Source organism: Phyllostomus hastatus, unplaced genomic scaffold, assembly GCF_019186645.2.
Source record: "Phyllostomus hastatus isolate PE091 unplaced genomic scaffold, TTU_PhHast_1.1 phas_scaffold_1066, whole genome shotgun sequence".
NCBI classification, from domain to species: Eukaryota; Metazoa; Chordata; class Mammalia; order Chiroptera; family Phyllostomidae; genus Phyllostomus; species Phyllostomus hastatus.
The window spans coordinates 6746767-6766745 of NW_025334004.1; the positions used below are offsets into that span (position 1 = coordinate 6746767).

Consider the following 19979-nt stretch of genomic DNA (forward strand, 5'->3'; position numbering starts at 1 on the left):
TGAATCCCCATAAACAAGGTTTTCACAAATCCTTTTGTACAGAGGATGCCTGAAGCAACATGCCAGGGCACCTAACATGTGGAGAGTATTCTCTAAGGACAGTGGTTGTTCCTCAAGGTCTATGGTACCTGCTCTCCCCCACTTCCCTCTCACCCAGCTGCTCCTTGGTGCGCAGGGTGTTGAAGCAAGGCTCAGAGATGATCTGACAGAAGAGCTCCAGAAACATGTTCTCCGAGGTGTTCTGCATGTCTGTCTGGTAGTATATCTCGATGCCGCAGTTGTTGTGAACTTCATTCCTCTGCTGATAAACAAACCATCCTCCTAAGAAGTGTCAAAAAGAGAGCAGCCCATTGAAAAACTTATTTAGAGTTTAATAAAGTCAAGATTTTGTTTGGCTTTTAAAAGTTGTTCAATTTGACTGGTGTTTTTTGGCAATTCCAACTTGCAGTTAATTTATTAGAATGTTTCTTAACACCTAGTATTTTGAGAATGGGATGTGAACTGAGTTATTGTTGACCATGAGGAAATCTGCAAGGGCGTTTGAGAGACCAAAGAGAGAGATGCCATAGGAGAGGAGAGAAAAGGCAGTAAAAAGAGGTATGAAAGATTTCACTTTGAAATTTTGTTTCTAGACTGGCATCACTTTGCCTGATGACCAAGTTTGTTTTTTTTTTCATCCTCACCCAAGAACATTTTTTCATTGCTTTTAGAGAGGAAGGGAGAGAGAGAAACATCAATTGGTCACCTCCTGTATGTGCCCAGACCAGGGGTCGTCTGTACCCCACAGGGGATCAAATCTGCAACCCAGGCATGTGCCCCGACCAGGAACCAAACCCTCAGCCTTTCAATTACGGGACAATGTTCCCACCAACTGAGCCACACCACAGGTAACAATGATATCTTGAGGCAGTACTCTGTTCGAGTTGGCTTTGTAGCTACTCAAATATGCCAGGCACAGACCCTGGTCTTAAGAAATGGATAAGCTAACAAGGGATATGGAGATGCATTTCAATTCCAGTGCAAGGGGAGAAGTGCTCAGTAGCTTAAATAAGGAAAGGTTCAGAAAACCTGTGCTGCGAGGTCGGAAGAGTAAGTGATTACTTCCAGCTGGGAGCTTTAGAAAAGTTTAGTGGAATAGGGAGCTTATAACATGGGTGAGGAAGGAATGAAGAGGTGCACACATAGGTCCATGAGGAAAAGGAGAGTTGGGGGTGGGAAGGAGCAATATTTCAGGAGGATAAAAATAGCTGGGGGAAAAAAGCACAGACAAGGTATGCATGGGAAACAGCCAACAATCAAATGTGGCTAAAAAAAAAAAAATCAACGCTTCTCACCCTGGTCTAATAAACTTCCCACTAGACAATTTTGAACAATATTGAAAATATGCTTAATGAGTTTTTATATCAAGAGGAACCACCATTAATGTAAAAGTAACCCAATACTGCAAACTCTAATACATTATCTGTTTTTTATGTTAAAATTCCTCATGAAATATGCATGTAATAAATACATGTCATTATGTTCACCTGTGGCTTTCCTAAAACAATTTCTGCCAAAGACACTATGGGCTTCCAATTAGATATTATAATTCTAGTTTTTATTTTTTTTATAAATAAATTTTATCTCATGATTCATAATCAATTTTTCTTTAGCTTTGTGATATTTTTACTTCCTAACTCCTCTATACTCAATTACCAGTCAATCCAGTATCATTCTCTTCAAAATAATTGCTACCTTGAACTTCACATCTTTGGTCTACCTACTAAGAACTTCCTGGAAGAATTATCTGTCTTTAACCATGCTTCTAGAAACAGTAGAGGATCCCATAGTTCTTTACTGTAAAACAATACACTGTCATCCAAGTGAATTCGATCTCCCTGCGATCACCACCAATATTATGTAAAAGTTGTTCATTACCAAAGTTACAGCATTTCAACTTACTGTCAGGGAGCTGAACTTCTCTATACCGAACCAGCTGACTTGGAAGGAGAGGTTTTGTATGAGCATGTTCAATGAGAGTGTCTTCAACCATCTGCATAATACCTAATGCAGCCTGTGGAAAAAGACAGGCCACAGTACATTACAAGAACACAAATGTATCTAGTTTGTGAAAATAAAAAACAGTATATTGAATGATATCCCATGCAATATGAAAACTACATGTCTGTGAAACAAACCTTAAATCTTAGTTAAATACACTTGACCCCATTCAAATGGATAAAAATTAAATTTGTTGATCCGCATTAGTCACTATGACTAATATGACAGAGACGCAGACCTTCTCGGTGCTGCGGGAAAGGCATTGCTGGAGCTGGAGAGGCGCTGGTGAGGGAAAGGCAGACCCACGTGAATCACAGCTGGGTTACAGCAAAGCAAAGGAGGTGAGCATAAGGCTTTGTTTTGAATAAAAATGACCTTGCTAAGAACCCTGTCTCTGCCACAGGGCTAAGCATTTTGGAGGCAGTATAGCAGAGCGGTAGAGCATGTCAGCGTCTGAGACAGACTGACATGGGAATTCCAGAGTGCCACCCACGCACTGAACACTTGGCCTTCACCATTAAATTTAACCCTAATAACTCTACTTTTACAAACAGGAAACTGAGCACGGAGAGGTCGAGCCATTTTCAGAAGACTTTGTGTACAGTGTGTGGCACAGGTAGGGTTTGAATCCAGGCTGTCTGATTCCACACCATGTGCTCTTATTCACTACAGTCCTGCTGTCCTATACGGAGTAGGGATAATTTTTCTCACTTCCTCTGTGACTGCACAAGGCAGGGGACAGCAGAAGCAGCAGCCGTGACAGTAGGTCCACAGTTAACCACACTCATGCCCCTCCCCTATGCCTCCTCCTCCTTCCTTCCTCCAGAGAGCAGAGAAGGTTCAGTGCGTCTTGATGTGCTTATAATCCCACTGTAGTGGTGAGTAGTCTCAGACAGACTAGGGGGAAAAAGCTCTTGCACTGATTCATAAAAGAGTGCCAACACTTCCACCACCCACCTGTTTAGTTATGTTTCCATGAAGAAGGGCTTCAATGTGCAGCCGTGACAGGAGCTGAGGTATGAAGGCCTTAAGGCGAGGAAGGGTGACGTCTGGAAAGGGGTAAGAAAAAGAGAGCTCTGCTTATGAGGTTTTGCAAAACAGCTTTGAGACAATTTGAGACTTATGGAAGAGTTCTGAGTTCAAAAACAGCAGAGAGAGTTCCTGTATACCCTTCGCTTGGCTTTCCCTAATGTTAACATCTTTTATAACCACAGTACAGTGATCAAAACTAAGAAATTAACACTAGTACAATACCATTAACTAAAATATGGACTCTTATTCGGATTTTAATTTTTCCACTAAAATCTTTTCTATTCTAGGATTTAACCCAAAGTCCCACCTTGCATTTAGTTGTCATGTGTCCTCCAATTTGTGACAGTTCCTTGGTCTTCCCTTATCTTTGATGACTGTCAGATTTTTTAAGAGTACTGTTCAGCGATCTTACAGAATGCCCTTTGTTTTGGTTTGTCATGATTAAATTGAGCTTATGTAGGAAGAGCACCACAGAAGTAGCATGCTTTCCTCAGTGTGGCACATCAGGGGTTCGTGGTGCTGGCATGCTGTGGCACTAGTGATGTCAACACTGACCACATGGGAAGGGTGGTGCCTGCCAGGTGTCTGCACTGTAAGTGTACTATTTTATTCTTTTGGTTATAATTGAGTAACTCATGCATGCTCTCCAAGCAATTAGGAAAGCCACCTGCTCATCAATGCTTACTTTTCCCACTGTAATTAGTAAACACTTATTTTGGGGGAAATACTTTGAAACTATACCAATATCCTGTTTTTCCTTAACTCTACCCACAAATTTTAGCAACACTGGTGTATATTGCCTGTATCAATTATTATTATAGAATCCTAATAGTGAGTTTTCTACTACCTACTTTCCTATGTATTAATCCTTCAATAAGGAAGAGTTGTCCCTTCTCTATTAGGATACCATACTAATAATTGCTGCAATGGACACTAAAATTAGTGGCTGAAATTTAAAGAGAGATATGAGAAAGGAATTAACAAGTGCTTACTGTTGTCTAGTATCTTCCAGATTTTGCAAACTGTAAAATGTGTGCTATTTTCCCCATTTGAAAGGTGAAAACTTAAGTTTAGAAAATGTAAATTTCCTGACCAAAATCATCAAGCTAGTAGGTTGCAGAGCTGGCATGTGATCCTTGGCCGGCCTGATTCTGAAGTGCACGCTTGTCCTGCTCCACTGCGCTGCCTTTGGAGCCCTCTCTGCAGACCTCTGTCATGACACCTGCTCTCTCTGCCTGTACTGCAATGGTCTGTTTGCATTCATTCTTTGCCACTAGATTGGAGCTCCCCGAATCAAAGGAGCCCCATCTAAATGATCTTTTTCTTTTCTTTTCTTTTCTTTTTAATTTCAAGTAACTGGAGTCTAGGACCTGGTGCATAGCATGCAGTCAATAAATGTTGTCGGACCATAATGAACTCTGAGGTTCTTGCTACCCCAGCACCTGGGTAGCTGACTGGCTTAGAGTCATGAGGGAGCCAGCCTCTCACAATGAGTTGTCTTCAGATTAAGTTACGTGGGCATTACTGAATTACTACATAAATACATATAACAAAACAGAATGATTGTTTATTAGAGCAAAGAATTTCAACTAAGAAATTGTTTTCTCTTTGTAAATTACATTTTAGGAAGGCTTCATATGCCTGAGACACTTTAGAGTTTATTCTGCTTAAAATTCATATAACATCTGACCCAGAAACTAAAAAAGGGGGTTGAGGAATCCAAAAGCTTCTGCTTTGTTGATCATGCTAAATACAGGTTAAGTTTCTTGAAAAATGTATTTAAAATCAATTATGCAGTATTTATTTAAAAGCAAAATTCTTACTATTAACTGAATGTGACCCATAACCATTTTGCAAAGAAAGGTGTATTAACTATTAAGGTTAAAAATGTATCTGTTCTAGTTAATTAGTTTTATAATCCATACACCTTCCCAATGCCTGAGGCAACCAATAAAATAATGATTTTTCAGTACTTTGTGCTCACGGTTTGTCACTGCAGACAACAAAAGTGGAGGGTTACATAATAAGTGTAAGTGAGGACTTAGCATAAAAGAGCATTAAAGATTCAACAGTATTCTTTTTCCTTATTGCTGAGCATGCAGAAAGAAGATTAATTGGTAAAGTAATGCTGAGAAATGAAAAAGACAAAACAAAGGGTGATAGCAGTCTACACTCTTTCCAGTGAAGCAACCCTAAAAGTAATTTCATTCCATTCTATAGGCATTCATTAGATACACAGAGGGCATGATATTATACTAGATATTAAATAAAGACAATAAAAGGAAGGTATAATCACGGCCCTCAAGGATTTTATAACTTTCATGCAAACCCTATGAAAACTACATTTAAACTTTTAGGAAAAAGAGAAAGAAGACACTTCAGTCTTTATACAGTTCCTAGTTTTTCCCTGAACTAAACAGAACCAGATGCCTGAGCACTTTCCCTGGGGTGAGACTTTCAAACCTAGCCCCTTTTTCCTTTTCTGAAAACAATATTAGCAAGGGAAGTGCTTTGGTCAAAATATTTAGTCATCTGCAGAAATCCACAAACAGAACTAATTAACTGCTGTTGGTCCAAGTTGAAAACAGCAAATGTGGGTAAACTGCCTGAAAACCAAAGGCCACCACTGCTTTTATAAAAAAGTAAGCAATCTGGCTTTAAGAGAACTGTAAGTTATTAGAAAGCATAAACAGTAGATATAAGGATAAAATAAGGAAAGTTAGATAAGATAAGTAGATAAGTTAGATAAAATAAGTAGATATAAGGAAAAATAAAGTATTAGGCTATCAACAGAAAAGAGACTCACCATCCAGGGCTTCTTTTAACTCGTCTTTAGTCCAGGCCACTTCAGTCATCAGCAAGCGGAGGTAGTACATGGCGTGCTGGTGAGGCTGTTCAGCTCGGAAGTTGTTAAGAGATCGCATATACTAGTGAATGGAGATACAGAGTCATTAGTTTTATAAATCCTTTAAAAATCCCTTCATATTAACTTACGAACAAAAAACACAACAAATTACAAAAATAAGTTCAGAAAACTTACTGCCTCTTTGATAATTTCAAATCTTTTTTCATCAATCTCAAAGGTAGCCATTTTCTCAATAATCTTCTTTAGCAAAATTGGCTGCTTGTCATTGTAACCTTTCACCGAGAGCTACAGAAAGAGTTTGGGGTGTTAAAGGTCTAAAAATATCATGAGACACCTTAAGCTTGATTTGTAAACATTCAGAAAATCCCAAAACCAAGTGCTTTAAAATAAAAATGAAACAAGAAATTAAATTAACTTAACTTCTCATGAATATAGTTTAACACTTAGACAACATTAACCATTGGTATTGACTGACACCCAACAGCATACTTGCTTTTCCTAAATAAAATCAACAGCAGGAAAACTCACCTGATGCCCAACTGTGGCAGCACACACGTCATCAAAATTTAAGTTCTTGTAAAGTCAAGAGCAATTACAGAATGCGTTTTAACTTTAATCTTCAAGAAATGTCTAAGGAATGGCTAGCTTAATGTTTTCATAGGTGATAAGAAGGTAAAAATCATAGGGGAGTGTTATCGTCAAACTATTGGACGTGTCCCCCAATTTTTTATATTCAAATATTTTTTAGAATGTATTTGGAGAAATCAGGCAGCCCCAATTTTTCATGTTGCATTGGGTCACATGTGCCCTTCAGTGCTGTCCAGTAAGGGTTCGTGTCCTACTGCTCGCTGCTGGGGGAGTTCTAGTGGTGAGCCGAAAGCTAACGGCAAAACACATGTGTGGTGAGGGTACACTGGATTTTGCCTTAGGAACATTTAATGGTCTCTGAAAACAACATTTTGAAAAGTGGGGGGTTCCTATAACCATATTTACTATTATTCTATTTGCGCATGGTGGCACCCACTGCAGCAGAGGATACAATATAGCTAGAATACCTATGGAATAAAAAATGATAGGCAAAAACCTCAGCAAAAGTGGAGGGCCTCAGTCATGGAAAGCACATCACATACTGTGCAAACTAGACCGACAATTGGCTGAAAGCTCATTTTCTCACAAATAAATTATTTATATAAATGGTGATACGCTTCTAAAACTCAATAGTGAAAAATAAACAATGGATTATTACTTTTTTATTTGGAGTTTATTTGGACTCTGAGCTTCAAATTTCCCTGGATTCTGATAATGGTTAGGCTATATACATTGTTATATATTAAATGAAAACTACCAGAAAATTTACTTGTGTGAAGAAAAAAAAAGTCACTGAAAATAAATAAAATTTAAAATCCCTAAAACCTTTTGCATAAGAATTTATAAAGAGGATTACACGGCACATGCTCTCATTTTAGTTGTACTAAAACATACAATATATTTTCAAGAAAAGCGAAGAATGTGTGCCATAAAGGGATATTACTTTGGAAACGAGATACAAGTTTGTAAACATCACAAACAGTGTCAAGAGAAAGGACCTAGTTATTTCTTAGCGTATATTTAATAATGCTTATTTTAAAACACACTCAAAAGTAGTTAATGATGCATGCTACAAAAAAATTAAATGAAAATGTCACAAATATCTGAACATAGGAACTTTCTACTACTGTCAATAGACATAAAGAAAGCTTATACATAAATAAAATTCAAGCACTACAACAGTAACTATGGACATCTTTCTCTTACAGATGTTAATATACTTAAATACATGAAAAGGACAACATGCTCTCAGGATTACTATGTTAGGCATTTCAAGCAGAGGAACATGCATGTAAATGTAGCACACATACATGTTCACAAGATGCACTAAACTCTACTAAATCATTCATTAGTGTTGCTAATACAAATTTGAGTTCTTCAGTCTTAAAAAGATGCAAGGAAAAAACCATCAATCTTCTTGTTTAAAAATGCAGAAGTTAATAGCTTTCCCAAGCTCAACATAATGCTTAAAACGGTGTGGTGCCTTTTCTTTCGTTTTCATTTTACTTACAAGTATTGCATTCATTCCTGATGCAATGCCATAGCTCAAACCTGAGAGGCGTGCTGCATATGTATACTCTTTTAAATCATCCTTCAATAACCTGATAAACAGGTATGTCATGTTGCAATGGAGAGGATCAGCATAAATGTAGCGACTAACAAAAAGAAAAACAAAAGAAATGCTTTGATACCTCAAGCAGTGGCATGGTAATGAAGAAACATGACCGAAGAGTATGGATATGCAGCCTCATGATCTGAATTGCTAGGGAAATTGTATAGGCCAACCTTATGTTTACAGTGGCAGCAAGATGTCACTCTCTGTTGTCAAAGACCAAGACTTCAGACACAGAATGGGTTAGATCTAAACCTACATCAGGGTCCAATTTTGTTGAGGAGAAAAATATGATAATTTGATGACAGATGTTTAAAAAAAAAGAAATCAAGGAAAATTGGCATAATATGAACAGTATACTGCTGAATACTTAAAATAAAAGCTAACTTAAAAATTAAATGATGAGGAAATATGATTAGCCATAAAGATTAAAAAATAAATAAATTCAACTCATACCCTCAATCAAAAATGCTTCCATCAAATCAATGTAAAAAATGTTGATGAGTGGAAGACTCTAAGACATGGGTACTTACATACATCCCATAGATGGTATTTTGGAGGTCATAGCTCAAGCCTGCTAGTTCTGCTGCATATGCATACTCGTTGAGTGAGTCTTTGAGGAGCTCAAGGTACAAATAGGCCATGTTACAGTGCAAGGGGTCCACATAAGCAAATGGGCTGGAAGAAAATGTTGACAGTAAAATAGCTGATTTATTACTTCCCAATGTGATATGTGGCCTTTTGAGATGGATCAAGAAACTGAACATCAATTCATACAATTTCCTGAAGACACAGTTTAAATTCTTGAGTCTGTCTCTTATGAGGGAAAACAGATACCTAAAAAAGAAGTCTGAAATATGCCATGTGTGCTGGTGGAGGTGAAGAGGAAGAAGGAGCTGCTTATCCCCGAAAAGTTAGAAGGAGTGGAACCAGCCCAAACACATACCTACGTTGAGACTAACAGGAGGAGGTAAGGTTGAAAGATCTGATTCAGCACTGGCACGTCCCCTTTGCCTTTCTAAGCGAGCATACCTTGGTGGACTTGGTGGACCATGACACTGAGAGGTTTGTGTGCTATAATTACATGAACTTAGAAAAATTGAGACCTGTGAAAATGTTCACTTATCTCGGAGCTTCCCCCAAACCAATAAAGCTAGAACACTGTCAGTAAAATAAATAACGATTTCCACCATGTAACTACAGCCAGAACTAGAAAATAATATTAAGATAGAAAAATATTTAAGTGAGAAAGAGCAACAAAAGAGAACAATTATAGAGCACAAGGGCTAAATAGGACCACAGAAATCACCTCATTTTAAAACTTAATTTCCTAATTAAGAAATATAATTTTCCTCATCACCTGGGCTGGTAGCAGCAAAGTTAAGACTCAAATTTTAGAAAATGATCTACACATCTGACTATATGACACTGCTTACCTTTATGAGAAGTAGGTAAAAGATTCATTCTACAAATATGTATTACAAGCATAATTAAATACAATGCTAGGCTCTTCTCTAGCTACTGGGAATACAGAAGGGGAAAATCAGGTAAAGTCACTGACCAGAGTTTATAATCCAGTTGGAGGACACACATATTAAGTGTAAATACACACCAGGTGGTGACAGTGCTATGGAGGAAAATTAAACAGGGGGAGGGGCATGGAGTGATGGGTCGTGGTGACGGGACAGAAGATTGCTAAGATGGTTAATAAGGCCCAGACCTGGAGGAAGCAAAGGAGCAAGGCCTAGGGATGTCTGGGTAGGTGGAGAGCTTTCCTGGCTGAGAAAACAGCTAGTACAAAGAGCCTGAGGCAGGTACTCTCTTGGCTTGTTTGGCAGCAAATCCAAAGTTTCATTCCATAGTACAGTAAATATAACTAATGCACTGAGAGCAAAGCCAACAATTTCATCAAAAACCGATAATGCAGGAAAAATAGGGGTAAAATGCTCAGTCACTTTCAGAATTAAAATCAAAGAAAAAAAACTCCACGGCTATCCAAACATCCTCCATCTGGAAAATCTAAGTGAATGCCATGTCACTAAATTTTTTAAAGTATTATACATGGCGACAGGCATCCCTTTTTAGGCAAACAGCAGCTCAGAAATTTAGGGCACAACTCAGAAAAGCAAATTCATCAAAAGAAAAGAGTTCAGGAAAGGGCTCAGACCCATAGGCACGGGCTATGCACCTTTCTTAGGTGGAAGGGAAAAGCCAGAACAAGCCAGGTCTGGGAGCTCACAGCCCCATGGCCTGAGCTCAGAATGCAGTTCCAGGAAGCATCCTAAAATGCTGCACTCATGGCGGCCATGCTGGTGGACTGGAGAGGGCCCTACACCAACTTTTAAAAGAGAACATGATTCAATTGAAATGCTTAAATTCTGATTCGTTTCTCAATTTGAAAAACAAGATTTTGTAATCAGATGCTATATGTTTAAATATGGATCACAGAGTTTTAGAAACTATAACTAAGAATGCATAATATAATCAAATTTCTATAAAGAATAGAAGGATATATACATACACAAAAAATTTCCACAAGAATCTACAAGAGAGCTAACAGTGTATACACCTCTAGGGAGATCACACCACAGAGAGGATTGGTTGGAGGCAGACAGTTTTAATACTAAAAACTATGCTGGGTGGTTTAGAATATGTAAAAATATCAAATGGTCTCTCAAAAGGTAGCCAAATGGGAAAATACAGGCATAACTTGCTTTATTGTGCTTCACAGATACTGAGATTTTTAACAAACTGAAAGCAAGACCCTCCACCAGCAAAAAAGTTATGGCTTGTTTTATTACGATACTCGTTCTACTGCGGTGGTCTGGAACCCAACCCACAATCTCTCTGAGGTATGCTTCTAACTGAGCCAGGAGTAGAGAGAGCAATATCTACGGGCTCCAGAAAAGTAATGGGCTGGAAGAGACTGCACATCATTTAGTAACTACTACCACACTCTTCTGCAGGGCGTGTGCCAGGAATACAAAGCCAAAACCACAACAAAAATGCCCAAATTATTTAATCTTTTTTTAATGAAACTTCTGGGTGAGTCCATAGCCTTTCCAGATTCCAAAATCCTAATGGTTAGGAAGGTCATTCTTCTAATAACTCACCCAAATCGTTTCAGTTAAAGGGTGTGCTCCTCAGTGGAGAGGGAAGCATGGACAACCTCAGTTCTTACAATAAGGCTTAAGGGCAGCAGCTTTCTCTTGCCTAGGCTAAATACCTCTAACTCCTTTTGTTTTTAGACATGGGTCCTCAGGGAACCAAAGAAACCCTTTAGAAAGTAATTATTAACTTTTATAAGAAGCTTTGTAGCTTGATTCATCTTACCTACCTGAAAAATTCAAAGTTGAGACAAGCCTTTGGCAAGAAAAACTTGTCATCTTGTTTGAACCAGAGTTTGCTCATAGCTGTATCCTGTGATGGAGAAAAGAACTGGTTATGGGAATATGGGCATCTTGGGCAAAAATGTTCACCACACTTCAAGAGAAGAGTTCTGGAGAGGCTGCTGTCTCCTGGCCTTGAAGCACACTCAGAGGGCCAGCAGGCAGGAAGTGAAAAGAGAGGACTGGCAATTCCAGTAGCAGAGAGAAATCACCACTTTATCTCCCCTGGATTAATGAGATGGGGGCACGGTGGAGGGAGATTCAGACTGGAGAAGCCAGTACCAACTGTCCTGTCCCTGTCTTTCTGGACCCTGGGAGGCAGATGCAGGAGTCCTTAGGTGCAGTGTGGCAGTCGGCTTCCAAGGTGGGCCACAAGGATCCCTGCCTACTGGAACCCACACCTTTGTGATGTCCTCTCTCCCACTGAGCCACAGTTGGTCTGGTCTGTTTGACCAACAGAATGTGATAGAAGTGATGGTATGACACCTCTGAAATTACATTATGTAAGACACTGTGGCTTCCGTGCTGATCACTCACTTTCCCTCTTGGCTCCCTCACTTTGGGGGAAGCCAGATGCCATGTCAAGTGACTTTATGTAGATGCCCAAGTGGGGAAGAAGTGAGATCTGCCAGAAACCACGGAACTTCAGCTCAGGTTGAACCCTCTGGCTGTACCTTCAGATGGCCGAAGCTGCAGCCAACAGCTTGACTATAACCTCATGAGACCCTTAGCCAGAACTACCCAACAATTTCATCCCAACTGCATAAAATAAAATAAGTATTTGTGATTTTGAGCTGCTAAATTTTGGAGTCATGTGTTACCCAGCAGAGTAACACAGCTGGGGGTGAATGAATGAGCTACCACCTTGACTCTCTGCTTCTCTTGCCCTGTATCAAAATTAGCCTTAGGTGTTCACTTGAAACTCTGACCAGATATAAATGGCTTAATGTTCTCATTAGTTTACTCTGAAAAGGCCTATTTAAATAAACAACAATTAAAACTTGAGAGATAAACAAGTTTTGTCTTTTAGTAGCCTAACCTATAACTTATTAAAATGTCGTTTCTAAAGAAAAATGGTTGTCTTAATAATAATAATGTAATTGCTTCAGATAAATTAAACTTCATACTCCTAAATACTAGTTCTTATCTCACTGAGTGAATTGAATGCTAGGTCATTTCAAGAAAATGAAAATCAAGAAAAATGAGTGTCGATGGTGGTGAATTTAGAAAAAGTCAGTTTTAAAAGAGAGAATGTGCTGGAATAATTTGATCCTTTTCCTATACAATCTTTACTCAAGGTATGAATTAACAACATGACAATAACATTCTGAAAATGAAAAAGAAAACCCACAGCTCAGAGGCCCTTCCTATCTGGGTCCACACCGCTCTGTCAAAGAGAGTTGTTTTCAAAGGCAGGGAAATACCACTGCCCCGCTCGGGTGTGGACGGTCCCTTCCAGGCTTTAGATTCTTATCTCTAACTTTCATGATGCAGCATGAATCTACTTCTTTATTGGGTCTTCGGTGAAGAAGAAAAAGAAGACACTATCTTTCAATAGACTTGTTGTTACAGTCTAGACTTACCCTTTTTTTCCCTGCAGAGAAAACAGTTCCCTAGATTCTGTTTAGTAGTTTTGTTTGCTTTAACATTTTGAGTCTTTTAATGTTTCTTACAGTGTTCTTTCTGCAATTTTTCTGTCATCTCTTTGGATGTGAGCCCCCCAAATCAACGAAGTACCAAATGCAAGAAATCATCTCTCTAAGTCCCTTCCATGTAATAGGTCTGTCCCTTGAATTTAGAATCACTGTGTCTAACATGTTACCTTAATAAGAGAAGGACATGGTGTTGCTTCTTTTTCTAATGGTAAAATCTCAAAATTCGTAGGAATAAACTCATTCTTCATTGGAAGTTTAAATTTCCCATTCAGTTCAGCATTTTGCCATTTCTGGATAGATGATGAAAAACAGAGTTTAAAAACAGTCACTTCACTTAATATCCAGGCAAATATTAAGGGGATAAATGTCACATAGCATTCTTTTCCATCAAAAACAAAAAGGCTACTCCTCAGATCTACTGATGACTTTTTATAAAACTTGAGTTGGAGTCTCAAGTACTAATCAAGGTTTATATTTACCTCGCTTTCCTCTTTCCATATCTCCAAAATGACCAAATAGGGTTAAGAAATAACCTGAGATTGTGGAGCACTGAGAGGCTAATTGGTCCATATGAAGATAATGTTTGCCTCCTAAAGAATAAGGAATAATCTGTACAGGAATATTTCCTGCAATGGCTAGGGAATAGGTCGTTTATTTTTTCTTCTTACCCAAGGACATGCTTATAGATTTTAGAGAGGGGAAGGGAGGGAGAAAGAAAGGGAAATGTGGATGCGAGAGATAAACATTGATCAGTTGCCTCTCGGAGGCACCCTAACCAAGGATCGAACCCACAACCTAGGCATGTACCCTGACTGGAAATCAAAACCATGGCCTTTTTGGTTTATGGGATGACGCTCAAACCAACTGAGCCATACGAACTGGGGTGTTCATAGGTCTTTTATATGAGTTAAAATTTTAGCTACACTAAGTTACTTACATGTGTGATCTGAAAACAAGGCTAAATGGGGCTTCTTTCACTTCAGTACTTCTTAATACCAGGCTCACACCTCTCACAAATGACCACGTGAACTTTCAAGTGAAGCAGTAATTCAAGCACAAGGTTAAGGACAAACTTGAGGTTTAAGTCTGGATCATGGGACAGGGCTGACACTATCTGCAGGTTAGATCTGTTCCACAGCCTAGTACCAAAAGCTAAATGGAACAGATCTCAGGCCATCGATTGCTGAACTCTAATTTATAAGGCTTTTCATTGTTTAAAAAAGAAATAAAAAGCAACTGACTTCCAATAATTCTGGGTTTGATAATTTGGTCTCCAGATGATGTGGCAGGGCCTGGCAGCTTCTGCAATTCTATTCTGGCCCCTGCATTTGTGTCTTTTGGCACTGGGGTTGTGGGGATGTTGGCCATACTATTTGTAAGTGGCAACTTAAGTCTCTAGGAATGGCCGAACAGTGGAAACCATTAAGCACTTGGTAATTTCACTGCTGAGCTCCCAGATAAATTTGTTTTTAAAAAAATGCCAGCCCTGGCTGGCATAGCTCAGTGGATTGAGCGCGGGCTGTGAACCAAAGTGTCGCAGGTTCGATTCCCAGTCAGGGTACATGCCTGGGTTGCAGGCCTTAGCCCCAGCAACCGCACATTGATGTTTCTCTCTCTCTCTATCTCCCTCCCTTCCCTCTCTAAAAATAAATAAGTAAAATCTTAAAAAAAAATTTTAAAAAAAATTTAAAAAATAAATAAATAAATAAATAAATAAATGCCCATGCAGGGCAGAGCTGTGCTGGTCAGAATTTGGTGAATAGGGGTTCTCTCTTGTTTTAGGATTAGTTCAGACCCAGCACTAACTCATGGAAGATCAGCTTCCTCACAGTTTAGCAAGGTAGGGCCCCAGTGAGCTCCTTCTATGCTGCGAATATGTCAAAAGTACCAGTAATGATTTTCTTTCTTAAACTGTTTCTTCTTTTTTCTGTATCGCCAATACCCAGGTACATTTAACAAATGTCCCATGAATAAAGGACACAATCTCAAAGCTACACAATGAGAACTGTAAAGGAAAATGTACTAGAAAAGTAGATAGGACTCACAAACAGAATCTTGCCTACTGATGAAAGGGACAACACACTACCTAAATATCCCTGTTTGGAAAAGCCAATCCTCCTCCCTATGTTGACAAAAAGAGCAGTGATGCAGCATGAGGCACAAAATACAGCACCTCCTCAAGAGCAGACCTTTCCCTGCCTGTATTCCCAGCAAGATCATGAGCTCTCTGGGGCCCTTGCGTCTGTTTTTCATGCTTCCGACTCCCGTCTCTTCCTGCCCGTCTGTCTTGGTATCTTTGCTTCTCTGTGTGCTTTGGACTTCAATGATCTCTGACTGCATGAAGCTGGAAGTCTGCCTGACAGCCCTGCTGGTCTGACAGACACAGAAGAAGGAGGCCATATGCCATTTCTTCAGGCCAAACCTAAGGCCCAGCTCTCTAGCTCCCTCTTTATTCCTCTCAGGATGGTACAGACAGCACTGAGCGGCCACTGGCCGCACCTCGGGCTGTGAGCTGGTTGACCTCGGGAGCTCATGTTGGTATGCCCTTCTCACAAAGACTTCTTCGCAGTTGGGTTAACCATACCTTAATGACTTCATCTGGTATAGCTTCTTGTTTGTAGTGGGTTCCATACCATTCTTCTGTGCGATCAGTTTGTCCTTCAAAAGATTTGGAAACTATTGCAACCCTAGAGATAGAGGGGAAAAACAAAGAGAAAAAAAAACCTTTATGCTGTGATTGGGTAGCTCACTTGGTTAGAGCATCATCCCAATACTCCAAGGTCAGGGCACATACAAGCAGCAGCCAATGGGCCTGGCTGGTGTGGCTCAGTGGACTGAGCACCAGCCTGGGAACCAAAGGGTCGCTGGTTTGATTCTAGTCAGGGCACATGCCTGGGTTGTAGGCCAGGTCCCCAGTATGGGGTGTGCGAGAGGCAACCATACAATGATGTCTCTCTCCCTCTCTTTCTCCTTCCCTTCCTCTCTCTCTAAAAATAAATAAATAAAATCTTCTAAAAAAAGCAGCCAATGAATGTATAAGTAAATGGAACAATAAAATCAGTATTTCTCTTTCTCTAAAATCAATAATTTTTAAAAAAATTAAAAGAAAAAATCTATAAATTCATGTTGTATATATAAAGTTATAGAGCCTCACTCATGAAAATGTAAATAATATCTACGAATGTATTGGGCCTTTAAGACCCAGAAGATCCAACAAGGCTTAGCTGAAATAGGCAATGTGTGTACAGAGGTCTCCGATCAAAGTCTCTGTATCCTTTGGTTATAGCCCAGCATTTTTAGTGGGAAAAAGTACTTCCAGGAAAGGTTCTTGTGGATATGCTATTGACTAAAAGAGTAGTAGTTGGGGGGGGGGGGGGTGGAGACAAAACAAGGTCAGTTGAAAAGTACTCCTTAAAAATTAAACTTCCCAGGAACAGCTCAGGCCTGGAGTTAATAAAAATGTAAACCCTTTGGCTCATGTGTAGATACAAAAAGCCGAAAACACACCTTTATTATTACTTGCTAAATTTGTGCTTTATGCTTGTTTGTTTTTTCTGCAGAGACTACTATCTACTATGTCTACTACACGTACCTTAGCCCTCCTGCTGCTTGGGGAGAGGGGGGCAAGACCGAGAAGCACCTCTCTATCTTCTTGTTTATTAAAAGCTTTCTTGATGGGAAAGTAGAAACAGCTCAGAAGTCAGAAGGAAGAAGGAAGTTCAGGGAGGGAAGTCAGAGGTGGCATGATGCCAAGAGGTAAGGGAACAAAAGATTACAAGCAGAGGAGCAAAAGAAGCTCTGTTCCGGTAGCACGCCGGCCCCTGTGGAGGATTATCAGGAACACGTCTTGCTCCCGTACCTTTTAATTATCAAAGTTGGAATCACTATGCTCCCGTCAGCAGACTCAGCCCCATAAAGAAAGAAATCTTACCCTGGAGCAACCCCAGCCGGGCCTGGCAGCTGGCAGTTATCCAGGCTGTCATGCCCTCTATCACTGACATACTGCAGCTACCACTGGCAGAGCCACCGAGATCAACCCTATGTAGAAGAAACATTTTTCCCCCCAAAGGTGACTGTAGAGAGCAAGAAAGGTTCTCAATTCTAATTGTATATGATACCAAATTTAGAAACAGGCAATTTAAACAAAAGTAAAATATATGCTCTTGCAAATTCACTCCTACAAAGTGTTGCTGGGTCAAATTATTGGCTATAGGGCAGCAAGAATTATGTGACCATAATTTAAAAAAAAAAACTAGATATATTGATTGATTTTAGAGAGAGAGAGAAACATTGACTGGTTACCTCTTACATACACCCCAAACAGAGACCGAACACCCCACAGGGAACGAACCCCCCACCTTTGGTGTATGGGATGACGCTCCACCTGAGCCACACCGACCAGGGCCTATATGAACACAATTTAAGTAATCTTTCTTGCCAAAAAGTACATCCTTATCATATAATCTTGACAGCACTACCTTGTATTTGTGTAACATTTTTCAATTTTGCTAAATTATTTTGCATCAGATAGAAAGATAAAATACTATTGCTATTTTGCAGATGGGCAGGTTTCAAGGAAATTAAATGGGAGCCAGTGTTCGTGACATTATATAAAGTTAACTTTTCACGTGTCCCCTTTGCAGGGTGATGAACTCTGAGGTTTCACATTAGTTACTCAATAAACACTGGTTGATGAGAAAAGTGATCTATCCAAGATCTCATGGCTAGTAGGTGACAAAACCACACATAAATGGTCACTAAAAGGAACCTTTACAATTGTCTTGTAAGTCCTATTATTAAGTTTGAAGCTCTTTCTCCTTGTGCTGATAATAGGAGGTTTTGTTTTTAAAAGGTCTGTAATAAAATTCAGGAGGACTTAGTTTGATTTTTTTAAAGAATGTATAGCTACAATGTTTTACTTGACTAAAATGATTTAGTATGTGTTCTAAGTATTTTTCTTCAATATATTTTAATCATGTAAGCAAATGCATAAATCACCCTATGAGCAGAAGTTTTTATCTCGATGAAGTCTAGTTTATCAATGTTTTTTATTTAATGGTTACTGTTTTTTATGTTCTAAAAAATCTTTGCCTAACTCAAGGTTTTAAAGGTATTTTCCTGTGTTTTCTTCTAGAAGTTTAGAGTTTTAGCATTTATACTAAGGTCTATAATCTATTTCAAATTAATTTTTGTGAATGGTATAAGGAAAAGGTCAAGTTTCATTTTTTCCATATGGATGATGGATAAGGGAAGAGTACCATTTGTTGAAAACACTTTCCTTTCCCAATTTAATTATGTTGGTGCCTTTGTCAAAAAATAAATTGACTAGTAATGAATGGTTAAATAAAATGTGATATATACATGCAATGGAATATTATGCAGCATTAAAAAGGAAATCTTAATATTACGTTAAGTGAAATTAAAATATGTTGTATTATTCTACTTATAATAGGTATTTAACAAAGTATAAACAAAGTAGAATGGTGATAACCAGGGATAGTAGGAGGGAAAAAAGAGGTTGTTTAATGGGTATATTTTTAGTTTTGCAAGATGAAAAAGTTCTGGAGACCTGTTTCATAACAATCCAAATGTACTTATCATACTGAATCATACACTTAAAAATGGTTAAGGTGGTAAATTTTGTGTTGTATGTTTTTTACCACAATAAAAAAAGAAATCAATTGACCATATATGTGTGGGCCTACTTCTGGACTTTCTGTTCTATTATAATGATTTCTTTGTCTATCTTTATGCCAATACTACAATGTCTTAACTACTGTAGCTTTATAAATAGTAAGTCTTCAAATCTAAATCCTCCAATTTTGGGGGGAGGGGGTGGTGCAAGAGTGCTCTGGCTAATCTAGGCCCTTTGTATATCCATATGAATTTTGAAATCACCCTACCAACTTCTGCAAGAAAAAAAAAGCCTACTAAGATTCTGATTGTGATTGCACTGAGTGTGTGAATCAGATTAGAAAGAAGTGACATTTTAACAGTATCAAGCCTCCTAATCTCTGCACAAGATCTTTAGTTTCTCTTGGCACTGTTTCATATATTTTTTGTGTAGAGGTTTTGCTTAATTGGTTAAAGTCATTCCTAAGTATTTTATGATTTTGTTGCTAAATGTAAATAATTGTTTTAACTTTAAAAATATTTCTATTTTGAAATAATTGTAAATTTGTAGGATGTTACAAAAATAGTACAAAGAGTCCTGTGTACTCTTCATCTGGTTTCCCTCAATGGTCACATCTTCTTAATCATGGTACAATATCAAAGCGCGGAAACCGGTATTGGTACAATGTGTGTATATTATAGTTCTATGTCATTTTTTTAAAATTTAATTTTCCCTTTGTTTGTTGCTAGCATATGCCTGGAAAAGTTCAAACAAGGGTAACTAGGAAAAAAGACTTTGACAGAATAGTTCTGTTAGAAGGATTTCTTTCCTTCCAAAAGTTCTACCAAATGGTTGATTTTATTCATAAAATGATTGTGTCAAAAGCAAATTTTACTCAATTGTTATGTTCTCAGGAGAATTTTGGAAATATGCCCTTGATAAAGGAGAAAAATTAAAAATGAAAAATATGTGGTCAAATATATTCCTTCTATTATTTGACTTCAGAAAAATACAGAGGAGATTCCATTTTAAGGGAGAAACATCACATGGTAGCTCATACTCTCTTTGGGGTTGACCCTCCTGTAACAGTCACACCTCTGTTACTGTAAGAGCCTCTCCAACTTTGGATCTCCCGGTTGGCCACTGGTTGGTCAGAAGAATTCTAAGACTATAATCCTTACTT

The 19979-nt window shown here is 38.6% G+C and overlaps 1 protein-coding gene across 4 annotated transcripts in view; it reads right to left on the reverse strand.

Annotated features, from left to right (window-relative positions):
* The window catches only part of IDE (insulin degrading enzyme), a 92752-nt gene that overhangs the window by 10666 nt on the left and 62107 nt on the right, over positions 1 to 19979 (reverse strand). For 3 of the 4 annotated variants that reach the window (XM_045854075.1, XM_045854073.1, XM_045854076.1), the window contains exons 12-20: positions 15767 to 15869; positions 13350 to 13472; positions 11476 to 11558; positions 8672 to 8816; positions 6113 to 6223; positions 5879 to 5999; positions 2998 to 3089; positions 1942 to 2053; positions 154 to 321 (exon numbers count right to left, since the gene is read on the reverse strand). In XM_045854075.1, the coding sequence (XP_045710031.1) occupies positions 154 to 321; positions 1942 to 2053; positions 2998 to 3089; positions 5879 to 5999; positions 6113 to 6223; positions 8672 to 8816; positions 11476 to 11558; positions 13350 to 13472; positions 15767 to 15869 (1058 nt within the window). Of the gene's footprint in view, positions 1 to 153; positions 322 to 1941; positions 2054 to 2997; positions 3090 to 5878; positions 6000 to 6112; positions 6224 to 8036; positions 8182 to 8671; positions 8817 to 11475; positions 11559 to 13349; positions 13473 to 15766; positions 15870 to 19979 lie in introns of all 4 variants that reach the window. The other variant, XM_045854074.1, reaches the window with a different exon arrangement.